The sequence below is a fragment of the Papaver somniferum genome, chromosome 4 (genome assembly GCF_003573695.1).
Source record: "Papaver somniferum cultivar HN1 chromosome 4, ASM357369v1, whole genome shotgun sequence".
NCBI classification, from domain to species: domain Eukaryota; kingdom Viridiplantae; phylum Streptophyta; class Magnoliopsida; order Ranunculales; family Papaveraceae; genus Papaver; species Papaver somniferum.
In genome coordinates this window covers 126,691,801-126,706,955 of record NC_039361.1, presented here as the reverse complement: position 1 = coordinate 126,706,955, position 15,155 = coordinate 126,691,801, and the positions used below count along the sequence as shown (strand labels likewise).

At 34.0% G+C, this 15,155-nt stretch overlaps 1 protein-coding gene across 1 annotated transcript; it reads left to right on the top strand.

Moving 5' to 3' along the window:
- The first annotated feature begins 593 nt into the window (after positions 1–593).
- On the top strand, positions 594–5,879 carry LOC113273105. The gene is made up of 5 exons (XM_026522873.1): positions 594–827; positions 1,015–4,638; positions 4,979–5,140; positions 5,381–5,737; positions 5,868–5,879. The coding sequence occupies exons 1-5, from the start codon at positions 594–596 to the stop codon at positions 5,877–5,879; spliced, it is 4,389 nt and encodes a 1,462-aa protein (XP_026378658.1).
- Positions 5,880–15,155: the final 9,276 nt, after the last annotated feature.

Genomic DNA, 15,155 nt, shown 5'->3' with positions numbered 1-15,155 from the left:
GATATTAATATAACTGGAGATGTTGATGTGGAGTATGCTGCTAAGCTAGAGAAGGCTCAGCAGTTGGAGGTTGCAATGGCTAAGTCCCAAGCTGAACTTGATGCTGTTTATGTTGAATTGGCAAGAACTAAACAAATTCATGCATCAAATTCAGTTTTAGTTAATGATGGTTCAGTGGGTGAAATTGAATCATCAACTAAGACAGGTGCGGTAGTAACTAAGATTCCTAAACCTGTTAGGACTGGTTCAACTCCAACTCCTCTTAGTGATCAACTGATGGCTGGTGAGTACTTGTTGAAGAGAAATAAGTTTGATGCTCTAAACCTAGGGAATGAGATGCCTGAAAGTGAGGCTGATGCAAAATTTAGGGCTGAACAAGAGCTTAAACGTAATCGCATGCAAATCATGCAGAGACGTATTAATAATTCTACGGGTAGGGTTTCCCAAACTCACACGGATTCCCAAACTGAGAACGTTTCTTTGTTAGGAAATTGTGTAGGAAAAGGAAGTTGTTTGACAAAAGGAAACACGTTGAGTTTATACTCTGGTGAATCCTCTAAGATGGGTAATGTTTCCTCCAAAACTTGTTTGTAATGCGTGTTCTCTTCTGGAACATCAATGGAGTTGCTCGTGAGGCATCCAGAGACAAGCTGAAGGAGTTAATTAAAGATTTTAAGCCTGATATATTCTGCATTGCAGAACCTAAGGTTTATTGTTCTGATAAATTTGTGCAAGGTTTACATATTTCTGGTTATATGAGAAACGTTATTCATAATTCTGTTGGGAGGTTGAAAGGGAATATTTGGATCTTTTGGTCTGAGGAGATGGTAATGCCTAATGTAATAAACTCTAGCAAACAAGTTGTTACAATTGAAGTTGGTGGTGTTATGATCTCTTTCATTCACGCAAGCTGTATTCAAGTCACTAGAAGAAACTTATGGCAGCAACTGTCTTCACGTGATTGTACAACTCCTTGGTTAGTCATGAGATTTCAACTGTGTCTTACGTAATGAGGAAAAACGAGGAGGGCGTGAGCCTAGAACTTCTGTCATCAATGAATTTGCTGATTGGATGGATGATAATGATCTCTTTGAAGCAGACTCCTTGGGTTATAAATTCACTTGGGCTAATGGTCAATCAGGTGTAAGAAGAATTCTTTGTAAATTGGATAGAGCCTTGATTAATGAAGCTTGGCTGAATAAATTTGAGAACTGGAGATGTAAGGCTCTCCCTAGGGAAGTATCCGATCACTCTGCAATTATTGGTTTTCCTATTACTTTTTTGAGGCCAAAAAGAGCTCCTTTCAGGTTTAAAAAGATGTGGTTTGTGCATAATGATTTCATGAGATTGGTTAAGGAGAACTGGAATGCTCCTGTTTTAGGTTCTCCGGCTTTTATCTTTCCCTTCAAGCTTAAGAGATTGAAGATCGGTCTAAAAGAATGGAATATGAGGGTTTTTGGTAATGTTCATGCTAGGTTTAAGCAAGCTAAACTGACTTTAGAAGTTGCTCTTCGTATTTCTGATGAATATCCTGAGGATGTTAGCAAGCTTAATGCTGCTAAAGATGCGTCAATTATTCTCCAAGACATTAGAGCTCAACAAGCCATTATGTTAAAACAAAAAACAAGAAGTAAATGGTTGTTGGAGGGTGCAAGTAATACTTCTTTCTTTCATGCCAATATTAGAACTCGTAGGAGCAACAATATGATTTCTGAATTGGTAGACGATAATGGGAATGTTCTAACAGATTTTGAACAAATTCGAGACCATGTTGTGTCTTTTTATGAGGCTAAATTTAATGGTTCATACCTGACTATAGAGGAAGATCTGTTTGAGTATGAGCACAACATTATTTCTGTTGAAGACAATCAAAGAATGGATGCAATTCCGACTCTTGATGAAATTAAAGAGGCGGTTTTTAATCTTGGAGCTGACAGTGCGCCTGGCCCTGATGGTTTCTCTGGGTGTTTCTATAGACATTGCTGGGAGATAATTCAGCAAGACCTCTATAATGCTATCATTTATTGTTGGACAGAGAAGGTTATTCCTCAAGGTACTAATTCTAGTCTCTTGATTTTAATTTCCAAGGTAAAAGGAGCAAACACTCTTAATAATTTTCGGCCTATTGGTCTTAGTAATTTTTTCTTTAAAATTTTCACTAAGATCCTAGCTACTAGACTTGGTAGTGTCCTTGATAATCTTGTTTCAGAAGAGCAAGTTGCGTTTATGAAGGGGCGTAACATTCATGAAAACATAAGTGTTGCTTCAAAGATGGTTAATGATCTTAAGACAAAACGTAAGGATGGCAATGTTGGTCTCAAGCTTGATATTACTCAAGCTTTTGATACGGTTAGCTGGTCTTTTGTCTTGGAGGTCTTTTGGAGGTATGATTTTTCTGACAATTGGTGCTCTTGGATTCTTTCAATTCTGAACTCGGCGCGTATTTCTATTCTTCTAAATGGTAACCCAGAAGGATTCTTCAAGATTAATAGAGGTCTAAGACAAGGTGACCCCTTATCTCCTCTGATTTTTTTCCTAATTGAAGATGTGCTCAGTAGAAATCTTACCAAGCTTTTTCTAGAAAAGAAGATGACTCCTATGCTCTCTAAAAGAAGTATTTCTCCCACTCATCTCTTCTTTGCTGATGACATTATGATCTTTTGTAAGGGAAACATGAAGAGCTTGAATAACCTTCTTGTTTTGCTTGGTAAATATCAAGCGGCCTCTGGTCAATCTGTTTGTCGTCATAAAAGTAAGGTATATTATGGTGGAGGTTCGTTGAGTAGATGCAGAACTATAACTGATTTACTTGATATGAGTGTTACTACTTTCCCTGATAGATACTTGGGTGTGCAAATTATGCCTGGTGCAGTTCGATATCGTCACATAAGCAACGTTATTGATAAAATCAAAAATCAACTTGCTGTTTGGAAAGGTAAACTTCTTTCTTTTCAAGATAGAATTGTTCTAATTAGCTCAGTGATTGCTAGTTACACCATTCACAACATGGTTGTCTATAAATGGCCTAAGAAGTTCATTCAACAAGCTGAAAGAGTGATTCGTAACTTTCTTTGGTCTGGTGATGCGGAGATAGCTAGAAAATTTGTTGTTGGTTTTCCTAAAGTTTGTTGTCCTTTGAAAGAAGGTGGCTTAGGTATTACGAGCATGGAAACCACCAATAGAGTTATGCTTAGGAAGTTGTGGTGGAGTATTCGTTCTTCTCAAAAAAAATGGGCGCGTTTCTTATGGGCGAAATATACTTATACTTGTGGGAGATTGAAGCGTTATGGTGTTAAATCCTCTATATTTCCAGGGATTAAAGTAGTTCAGAATCTGGTTGATAATAACACTAAAGTTCTTCTTGGTGATGGAAGATCAACATCTCTTTATTATGATGTTTGGTATGGTACTCAAAGCATTGCTGATATATTAGGAAACTATGAACTGGATTATTCTACCAAGGTGAGTGATATTCTTATTGATAATGCTTTGCATCTTCAAGGAGTTCACGGTCAGGTGTTGATGAATGCTGGTGTTGAAGCCTCAAATCTGCCAGTTTTACGTGGAGGAGTTGACTGCAGGGTCTGGATGCATGATTTACATGGGGTTTTCACGGTTAAATCAGCCAAGGAGCTTATTAGGAAGAAGTATACAGTTTTGGAGGATTTTGGCTTGCTATGGAGGAAGTCTAATCACCCTAAACTTGCTGCACAAAACTGGAAACTCTGCCAAGAAGCTTGCGCAACTTCTTACAAGATCAGAAGTAGGTTTAAAGTGGAATTGGCCAATAGATGTTACTTGTGTAAGTGTGAAGAGGAATCCTTATATCATATTTTGTGTACTTGTTCTTATTCAACACAAGTTTGGGAGTGGATTGCAGGTATTTTCTCTCTTCAACCTCATTTTAATATTGTTGATGCTTACAAAGTTTCAAAAGGAAGAAGTAGAATTATCAAAGATCTTTGGCTGTTATCAATCCTAGTTGTTCGTGCTGAACTGTGGCATGCTAGAAATCTGGAATATTTTGAAAACAAAAGCATAAGCATTCATTTTTTCAAGCAAAGAGTTTTTCATCAGATTCATGAATACTCTATGCGTTTGAAGAGTTTTATGTATAACACTGCTGAAGACTTGGAAATTCTGAACTACTTCCGTGTTAAGCATAGGAAAGTGAAGAATATTCAACCTATTGAGTGTTTTTGGTACCCTCCAAATAGAGATGAACTTCTTTTGTGTTGTGATGGTGCTGCGAAAGGGAATCCGGGGATTGTTGGGGCTGGAGTTGTAGCCCGAGATCATGACAGCAACTTCATTGGTGCTATGAGCATTGGTCTAGGTTGCACAAATAATTTCTTGGCTGAGTTATATGGTGTGATTGTGGGTTTGGAATGGGCCCAAAAGTGGGAGATTAGAAAGGTGTTGGTGCGCTCAGATTCAATTGAAGCTATTATGGCTTTCTCTCATAATAATATTCCATGGTTTGCAAAGCAGCGTTGGAGAAGTATTCAGGAGACTTATGACTCTATTAGACTTATGCACACATACCGTGAAGCAAATTTTGCAGCAGACTCTATGGCAAAAAGAGGATGTTTACTTGGTAATGGTGAAGGGATGAACTATGATGAGAGACCTTATTTTGTTAGTTCTTTAGAATATCCAAATGTTCCATATTATAGATTTAATTAGTTTGCGAGTTTTTGGGGTTTTCTAAACCTCTTTTCTTGTAAACTTCTTGTAAATTTTTGATATTCATTAATACAATTTTGGACTTACCAAAAAAAAATACTGTTTGGTTGATATAGACTTCGCAAAGCATATTCCTGAGCGCATCTCTATCACCGCAGGAGGTAAATTTTTTTGGCAATATGTTGATATACCAAGTTCACCTAAATTCTGTTTATCTTGCAATATTATTGGGCATGTTGAGGGTGAATGCAAAAAGAAGAATAACATGAAGACTGCTGGTAAGGAAAAACAGATTGTTCATAAACCTACAATCCAAGTTTGGCAAGCAAAATCAGCTAAAACTGATGAGGAAGAGGAGAAGTCTTTGAATCAAGATAATATGGAGGATAATAAGGTTGGTGCTTCAGCTGATGATACACAATTGAAGGAGGAGCTTGATCGCTCTGAATCTGAGGTTCGTGAAGCTCAGCTTAGATAGAAAAACGCAATTGCAGCCAAGGAAGCGCTTGCTGCACGTACACAATCTGCTCATGCAGACCATGCAAAAGTTACGCAAGTGACATCTAATACTAAAATTCAGTCTGAGAAGAAGCAAAACTCTGAAGTTCAGTCCGTGTCTGATTTGGAAACCCAGACAAGGGTCGTGAACAAACAAAATTTCGTGGCTAAATCAGTGAGCAAAGATGGGATATAGGACGTGAACAAACCAAAACCTTTTAAAACTTCAGAAACTGTTGGGTTTCGTGAAACTACAACTAAAGAAGATAATGCACGTACAAATTTTATCAATGCAGGCCATGCAGATGCACTTGATCAGTCTGGTGCTCAGTCCGTGGTTGAATTGATAAAACATAAAAACACTCCTACTGAAGTTATTGATGAAGCTAATCAGTTGGAAAAGGAGCTTGCTAAATCTGCTGATGAGTTGCGTGAAGCTCAGATGAAGTTTATTCATTGTAAAAATACTATTGCAGCTCAGAAAGATATAACTTTACGTAAAAATCAGGAAGACATGGCTGCACAGAGTTGTTCTAAAGACGAATGGAATGAAGTGAAAGGAAAGAAATCCCCTAGTAAAGGTACTTATTTCTCTTTTACTCCTTTTGAGAATGATAATACTCCTATTGTGGATGAGTTGTTGCAAATTGAAGTTGTGGTTAAAAATAAATTTGATGTCCTAGCATCTGAGTTAGGCCTTGATAATGTTATTATTGAGGAGGAGGAGGAGGAGGAGGAACAATTGGAATCTAGTGACTCTGATGTTAGTATGGGCTCTAAAAATTGGGGTGAGGTTGATGCTGACATTTTAGCAAGGAAAAAAGCTAGGAAAGTTGCCAAACAGGCTGCTAATATTATAGCAAAGCGTTCTTTGCAATCTGATTCAAGTTTGGAATCTTCTCCCAGCAAGTCTATTGAGGAATCTCCGAGCCGTGACACTAACATGGAAATTCAAGCGGGGTTGGTTGATACTGTTTTTGATAAGAATAATATTTTGTCTAAGGAAGAATTAGAGGTGGCAAGCACTATTCAGTTGGAAGATGTGCGTGCTCAGTTCATTAGAAGTCCAGCTTTTAGACAAGAATATTTCAAAGAAAAGAGGGAGCAAATGGAAAGAATGAATTCACAGAAACAATTTCCTAGTAAGTTGTCTCCTATTAAGCTTGTTCCTGGTAAGTTTGCCACTGAGGATGAAGACGGAGAGTTTTATGTGGATGAAGATGAAAATATCTTGGGTACTTATGCTTTTGATACGGATATTATGGATGAAATTTTTTCTAAGAGAAAATCGTATAGAGTTGGTAGCAGCAGAAGTAAATTGAAAGGAGTTGGCTATAGATATAGGTAGCTTCTTTTAATTTTCTTTTTTGTGGTTATTACTTTTGTTATTTCTTAAAAGTTATTTAGACCCCTTTGGTTTATGGGGGTAGGGAGTTTTGTGCTCCAAATTTGTAATTCTTGTAATTACGTTTTTTTGTTATAACAAACTTTGGACTTAGCAAAAAAAAAGGGTTTTTTAGAGTTTTCAACGCTTTTTAGAGAACATTCAAAGTTGATCTTCACTATTGTAGGGATTTATTATTATCATTCTTTATCGAATCTCCTAGCTTGTAGATCCCAGTGCTACATAGTATAATTAAATTTAAGCTTTTTGGAATCTTCCTTAGATTTTTTGTGTTTCTCAGAGCTCTTTCAGGGCTCTTTAGTTTTTTTAGGGTTTTTAGGAAACATTCAAAGATAACCTTCATTATTGTAGGGAATTTGGTTAGTATCATTATTTATAAAGAATTAAGTTACTTTTAGTTGGCTTTAACGAATCCCCTGGCTAGTAGATACTAGTGCTACGAAATATAATTAACATAAAGCTTTTACAGAGCTTTTTAGAGTTTTTCAGAGCTCTTTAGATTTTTCAGGGCTTTTTAGAGTTTTCAGGGTTTTTTAGAGTTTTCAACGCTTTTTAGAGAACATTCAAAGTTGATCTTCACTATTGTAGGGATTTATTATTATCATTCTTTATCGAATCTCCTAGCTTGTAGATCCTAGTGCTACGGAGTATTAATAAATTTAAGCTTTTCAAAGCTTTTTGGAGTCTTCCTAAGCTTTTTAGAGTTTCTTAGAGCTCTTTCAGGGCTCTTTAGTGTTTTTAGGGTCTTTAGGAAACATTCAAAGATAACCTTCATTATTGTAGGGAATTTGGTTAGTATCCTTGTTTATAAAGAATTAAGTTACTTTTAGTTGGCTTTAACGAATCCCCTGGCTAGTAGATACTAGTGCTGCGAAATATAATTAACTTAAAGCTTTTTCAGAGCTTTTTAGAGTTTTTCAGAGCTCTTTAGATTTTTCAGAGCTCTTAAGATATTTTAGGGATTTTTAGTGTATTCAGGGTTTTTTAGAGTTTACAGGGTTTTTTAGAGAACATTCAAAGTTGATCTTCACTATTGTGGAGATTTGTTATTATCATTCTTTAACGGATCTCCTAGCTTGTAGATCCCAGTGCTACGGAGTATTATTAAATATAAGCTTTTCAAAGCTTTTTGGAGTCTTCCTGAGCTTTTTAGAGTTTTCAGAGGTCTTTCAAGGATCTTTCGTGTTTTTAGGGTTTCTAGGAAAATCCAAAGATAATCTTCATTATTGTAAGGAATTTTGTTAGTATCATTCATCACAAAGCATTAAGTTACTTTCAGTTGGCTTTAACGAATCCCCTGGCTAGTAGATACTAGTGCTACGAAATATGATTAATTTAAAGCTTTTTCAGAGCTTTTTTGAGTTTTTCAGAGCTCTTTAGATTTTTCAGAGCTCTTTAGATATTTTAGGGTTTTTTAGAGTTTTCAAGCCTTTTTAGGGAAAATTCAAAGTTGATCTTCACTATTGTAAGGATTTATTATTATCATTCTTTATCAAATATCCTAGCTTGTAAATCCCAGTGCTACGGAGTATTACAAAAATTTAAGCTTTTCAAAGCTTTTTGGAGTCTTCCTGTGCTTTTTAGAGTTTCTCAGAGCTCTATCAAGGCTCTTTAGTGTTTTTAGGCTTTTAGGAAACATTCAAAGATAACCTTCATTATTGTAGGGAATTTTGTTAGTATCATTCATTATAAAGAATTAAGTTACTTTCAGTTGGCTTTAACGAATCCCCTGGATAGTAGATACTAGTGCTACGAAATATAATTAACTTAAAGCTTTTTCAGAGATTTTTAGAGTTTTTCAGAGCTCTATAGATTTTACAGAGTTCTTTAGATATTTTAGGGCTTTTTAGAGTTTTTTAAGGTTTTTTAAAGTTTTCAAGGCTTTTTAGAGAACATTCAAAGTTGATCTTCACTATTGGAGGGATTTATTATTATCATTCTTTATAGAATCTCCTAGCTTGTAGATCCCAGTGCTACCGAGTATTATTAAATTTAAGCTTTTCAAAGCTTTTTGGAGTCTTCCTGAGCTTTTTAGAGTTTTCAGAGCTCTTTCAAGGCTCTTTCGTGTTTTTAGGAAACATCCAAAGATAATCTTCATTATTGTAAGGAATTTTGTTAGTATCATTCATTACAAAGAATTAAGTTACTTTCAGTTGGCTTTAACGAATCCCCTAGCTAGTAGATACTAGTGCTACGAAATATGATTAATTTAAAGCTTTTTTAGAGCTTTTTTGAGTTTTTCAGAGCTCTTTAGATTTTTCAGAGCTCTTTACATATTTTAGGGTTTTTTTAGAGTTTTCAGGGTTTTTTTTAGAGTTTTCAAGGCTTTTTAGAGAAAATTCCAAGTTGATCTTCACTATTGTGGAGATTTGTTATTATCATTCTTTAACAGATCTCCTAGCTTGTAGATCCCAGTGCAACGGAGTATTATTAAATATAAGCTTTTCAAAGCTTTTTGGAGTCTTACTGAGCTGTTTAGAGTTTTCAGAGGTCTTTCAAGGATCTTTCGTGTTTTTAGGGTTTTTAGGAAACATCCAAAGATAATCTTCATTATTGTAAGGAATTTTGTTAGTATCATTGATCACAAAGAATTAAGTTACTTTCAGTTGGCTTTAACGAATCCCCTGGCTAGTAGATACTAGTGCTACGAAATATGATTAATTTAAAGCTTTTTCAGAGCTTTTTTGAGTTTTTCAGAGCTCTTTAGATTTTTTCATAGCTCTTTAGATATTTTAGGGTTTTTTAGAGTTTTCAGGGTTTTTTAGAGTTTTCAAGCCTTTTTAGAGAACATTCAAAGTTGACCTTCACTATTGTAGGGATTTATTATTATCATTCTTTATCAAATATCCTAGCTTGTAGATCCTAGTGCTACGGAGTATTACTAAATTTAAGCTTTTCAAAGCTTTTTGGAGTCTTCCTGTGCTTTTTGAAGTTTCTCAGAGCTCTATCAGGGCTCTTTAGTGTTTTAAGGCTTTTAGGAAACATTCAAAGATAACCTTCATTATTGTAGGGAATTTTGTTAGTATCATTCATTATAAAGAATTAAGTTACTTTCAGTTGGCTTTAACGAATCCCCTGGATAGTAGATACTAGTGCTACGAAATATAATTAACTTAAAGCTTTTTCAGAGATTTTTAGAGTTTTTCAAAGCTCTTTAGATTTTACAGAGTTCTTTAGATATTTTAGGGCTTTTTAGAGTTTTTTAAGGTTTTTTAAAGTTTTCAAGGCTTTTTAGAGAACATTCAAAGTTGATCGTCACTATTGGAGGGATTTATTATTATCATTCTTTATAGAATCTCCTAGCTTGTAGATCCCAGTGCTACCGAGTATTATTAAATTTAAGCTTTTCAAAACTTTTTGGAGTCTTCCTGAGCTTTTTAGAGTTTTCAGAGCTCTTTCAAGGCTCTTTCGTGTTTTTAGGGTTTTTAGGAAACATCCAAAGATAATCTTCATTATTGTAAGGAATTTTGTTAGTATCATTGATCACAAAGAATTAAGTTACTTTCAGTTGGCTTTAACGAATCCCCTGGCTAGTAGATACTAGTGCTACGAAATATGATTAATTTAAAGCTTTTTTAGAGCTTTTTTGAGTTTTTCAGAGCTCTTTAGATTTTTCAGAGCTCTTTAGATATTTTAGGGTTTTTTAGAGTTTTCAGGGTTTTTTTTAGAGTTTTCAAGGAATTTTAGAGAAAATTCAAAGTTGATCTTCACTATTGTAAGGATTTATTATTATCATTCTTTATCAAATATCCTAGCTTGTAAATCCCAGTGCTACGGAGTATTACTAAATTTAAGCTTTTCAAAGCTTTTTGGAGTCTTCCTGTGCTTTTTAGAGTTTCTCAGAGCTCTATCAAGGCTCTTTAGTGTTTTAAGGCTTTTAGGAACCATTCAAAGATACCTTCATTATTGTAGGGAATTTCGTTAGTATCATTCATTATAAAGAATTAAGTTAGTTTCAGTTGGCTTTAACGAATCCCCTGGATAGTAGATACTAGTGCTACGAAATATAATTAACTTAAAGCTTTTTCAGAGCTTTTTAGAGTTTTTCAGAGCTCTTTAGATTTTACAGAGTTCTTTAGATATTTTAGGGATTTTTAGAGTTTTCAGGGTTTTCTAGAGTTTTAAGGCTTTTTAGAAAACATTCAAAGTTGATCTTCACTATTGTAGGGATTTGGTAATATCATTCTTTATCGAATCTCCTAACTTGTAGATCCCAGTACCACAGAGTATTATTAGGTGTAAGCTTTTCAAAGCTTTTTGGAGTCTTCTTGAGCTTTTTAGAGTTTCTCAGAGCTCTTTTGGGGATCTTTATTTTTTAGGGTGTTTAGGAAACATTCAAAGATAATCTTCATTATTGTAGAGAATTTTGTTAGTATCATTCTGTATAAAGAATTAAGCTACTTTCAGTAGGCTTTAACGAATCCCGTGGCTAGCAGATACTAGTGCTACGAAATATAATTAACTTAAAGCTTTTTCAGAGCTTTTTAGAGTTTTTCAGAGTTCTTTAGATTTTTCAGAGCTCTTAAGATATTTTAGGGCTTTTTAGTGTATTCAGGGTTTTTTAGAGTTTACAGGGTTTTTTTTAGAGTTCTCAAGGCTTTTTAGAGAAAATTCAAAGTTGATCTTCACTATTGTGGAGATTTGTTATTATCATTCTTTAACGGATCTCCTAGCTTGTAGATCCCAGTGCTACGGAGTATTATTAAATTTAAGCTTTTCAAAGCTTTTTGGAGTCTTCCTGAGCTTTTTAGAGTTTTCAGAGGTCTTTCAAGGATCTTTCGTGTTTTTAGGGTTTTTAGGAAACATCCAAAGATAATCTTCATTATTGTAAGGAATTTTCTTAGCATCATTCATCACAAAGAATTAAGTTACTTTCAGTTGGCTTTAACGAATCCCCTGGCTAGTAGATACTAGTGCTACGAAATATGATTAATTTAAAGCTTTTTCAGAGCTTTTTTGAGTTTTTCAGAGCTCTTTAGATTTTTCAGAGCTCTTAGATATTTTAGGGTTTTTTAGAGTTTTCAGGGTTTTTTAAAGTTTTCAAGGCTTTTTAGAGAACATTCAAAGTTGATCTTCACTAATGTAGGGATTTATTATGATCATTCTTTATCAAATATAATAGCTTGTAGATCCCAGTGCTACGGAGTATTACTAAATTTAAGCTTTTCAAAGCTTTTTGGAGTCTTCCTGTGCTTTTTAGAGTTTCTCAGAGCTCTATCAGGGCTCTTTAGTGTTTTAAGGCTTTTAGGAAACATTCAAAGATAACCTTCATTATTGTAAGGAATTTTGTTAGTATCATTCATTATAAAGAATTAAGTTACTTTCAGTTGGCTTTAACGAATCCCCTGGATAGTAGATACTAGTGCTACGAAATATAATTAACTTAAAGCTTTTTCAGAACTTTTTAGAGTTTTTCAGAGCTCTTTAGATTTTACAGAGTTCTTTAGATATTTTAGGGCTTTTTAGAGTTTTTAGGGTTTTTTAAAGTTTTCAAGGCTTTTTAGAGAACATTCAAAGTGGATCTTCACTATTGGAGGGATTTATTATTATCATTCTTTATAGAATCTCCTAGCTTGTAGATCCCAGTGCTACCGAGTATTATTAAATTTAAGCTTTTCAAAGCCTTTTGGAGTCTTCCTGAGCTTTTTAGAGTTTTCAGAGCTCTTTCAAGGCTCTTTCGTGTTTCTAGGGTTTTTAGGAAACATCCAAAGATAATCTTAATTATTGTAAGGAATTTTGTTAGTATCATTCATTACAAAGAATTAAGTTACTTTCAGTTGGCTTTAAAGAATCCCCTGGCTAGTAGATACTAGTGCTACGAAATATGATTAATTTAAAGCTTTTTTAGAGCTTTTTTAAGTTTTTCAGAGCTCTTTAGATTTTTCAGAGCTCTTTAGATATTTTAGGGTTTTTTTAGAGTTTTCAGGGTTTTTTTAGAGTTTTCAAGGCTTTTTAGAGAAAATTCAAAGTTGATCTTCGCTATTGTAAGGATTTATTATTATCATTCTTTATCAAATATCCTAGCTTGTAGATCCTAGTGCTACGGAGTATTACTAAATTTAAGCTTTTCAAAGATTTTTGGAGTCTTCCTGTGCTTTTTAGAGTTTCTCAGAGCTCTATCAAGGCTCTTTAGTGTTTTAAGGCTTTTAGGAAACATTCAAAGATAACCTTCATTATTGTAGGGAATTTTGTTAGTATCATTCATTATAAAGAATTAAGTTAGTTTCAGTTGGCTTTAACGAATCCCCTGGATAGTAGATACTAGTGCTACGAAATATAATTAACTTAAAGCTTTTTCAGACCTTTTTAGAGTTTTTCAGAGCTCTTTGGATTTTACAGAGTTCTTTAGATATTTTAGGGCTTTTTAGAGTTTTCAGGGTTTTTTAGAGTTCTAAGGCTTTTTAGAGAACATTCAAAGTTGATCTTCACTATTGTAGGGATTTGGTAATATCATTCTTTATCGAATCTCCTAACTTGTAGATCCCAGTACCACAGAGTATTATAAGATTTAAGCTTTTGAAAGCTTTTTGGAGTCTTCTTGAGCTTTTTAGAGTTTCTCAGAGCTCTTTCGGGGATCTTTATTTTTTAGGGTTTTTAGGAACCATTCAAAGATAACCTTCATTATTGTAGGGAATTTGGTTAGTATCATTCTGTATATAGAATTAAGTTACTTTCAGTAGGCTTTAACGAATCCCGTGGCTAGCAGATACTAGTGCTACGAAATATAATTAACTTAAAGCTTTTTCAGAGCTTTTTAGAGTTTTTCAGAGATCTTTAGATTTTTCAGAGCTCTTTAGATATTTTTGGGCTTTTTAGAGTTTTCAGGGTTTTTTAGAGTTTTCAGGGTCTTTTAGAGTTTTCAACGCTTTTTAGAGAACATTCAAAGTTGATCTCCACTATTGTAGGGATTTATTATTATCATTCTTTAACGAATCTCCTAGCTTGTAAATCCCAGTGCTACGGAGAATTATTAAATTTAAGCTTTTCAAAGCTTTTTGGAGTCTTCCTGAGCTTTTTAAAGTTTGCAAAGCTCTTTCAAGGCTCTTTCGTGTTTTTAGGGTTTTTAGGAAACATCCAAAGATAATCTTAATTATTGTAAGGAATTTTGTTAGAATCATTCATTATAAAGAATTAAGTTACTTTCAGTAGGCTTTGACGAATCCCCTGACTAGTAGGTACTAGTGCTATGAAATATAATTAACTTAAAGCTTTTTCAGAGCTTTTTAGAGTTTTTCAGAGCTCTTTAGATTTTTCAGACCTCTTTAGATATTTTAGGGCTTTTTAGAGTTTTCATGGTTTTTTAGAGTTTTCAACGCTTATTATCATTCTTTAACGAATCTCCTAGCTTGTAGATCCCAGTGCTACGGAGTATTATTAAATTTAATCTTTTCAAAGCTTATTGGAGTCTTCCTGAGCTTTTCAAAGGTTCTCAGTGCTCTTTCAGGGCTCTTTCGTGTCTTTAGGTTTTTATGAAACATCCAAAGATAATATTCATTATTGTAGGGAATTTTGTTAGTATAAGTCATTATAAAGAATTAAGTTACTTTCAGTTGGCTTTAACGAATCCCCTGGCTAGTAGATACTTGTGCTACGAAATATAATTAACTTAAAGCTTTTTCAGAGCTTTTTAGAGCTCTTTTGATTTTTCAGAGCACTTTAGATATTTTAGGGATTTTTAGAGTTTTCAGGGTTTTTTAGAGTTTTCAACGCTTTTTAGAGAACATTCAAAGTTGATCTTCACTATTGTAGGGATTTGTTATTATCGTTCTTTATCGAATCTCCTAGATTGTAGATCCCAATGCTACGGATTATTATTAAATTTAAGCTTTTCAAAGCTTTTAGGAGTCTTCTTGAGCTTTTTAAAGTTTCTCATAGCTCTTTTAGGGTTCTTTAGTGTTTTTAGGGTTTATAGGAAACATTCAAAGATAACCTTCATTATGGTAGGGAATTTGGTTAGTATCATTCTTTATAAAGAATTAAGTTACTTGTAGTTGGCTTTAACGAAACCCCTGGCTAGTAGATACTAGTGCTATGAAATATAATTAACTTAAAGCTTTTTCAGAGCTTTTTAGAGTTTTTTAGATCCCTTTAGATATTTTAGGGTTTTTTAGAGTTTTCAGGGTTTTTTAGAGTTTTCAACGCTTTTTAGAGAATATTCAAAGTTGATCTTCACTATTGTAGGGATTTATTATTATCATTCTTTAACGAATCTCCTAGATTGTAAATCCCAGTGCTACGGATTATTATTAAATTTAAGCTTTTCAAAGCTTTTTGGAGTCTTCTTGACCTTTTTAAAGTTTCTCATAGCTCTTTCAGGGCTCTTTAGTGTTTTTAGGGTTTTTAGGAAACATTCAAATATAACCTTCATTATGGTAGGGAATTTGGTTAGTATCATTCTTTATAAAGAATTAAGTTACTTGTAGTTGGCTTTAACGAATCCCCTGGCTAGTAGATACTAGTGCTATGAAATATAATTAACTTAAAGCTTTTTCAGAGCTTTTTAGAGTTTTTCAGATCCCTTTAGATATTTTAGGGTTTTTTTAGAGTTTTCAACGCTATTTAGAGA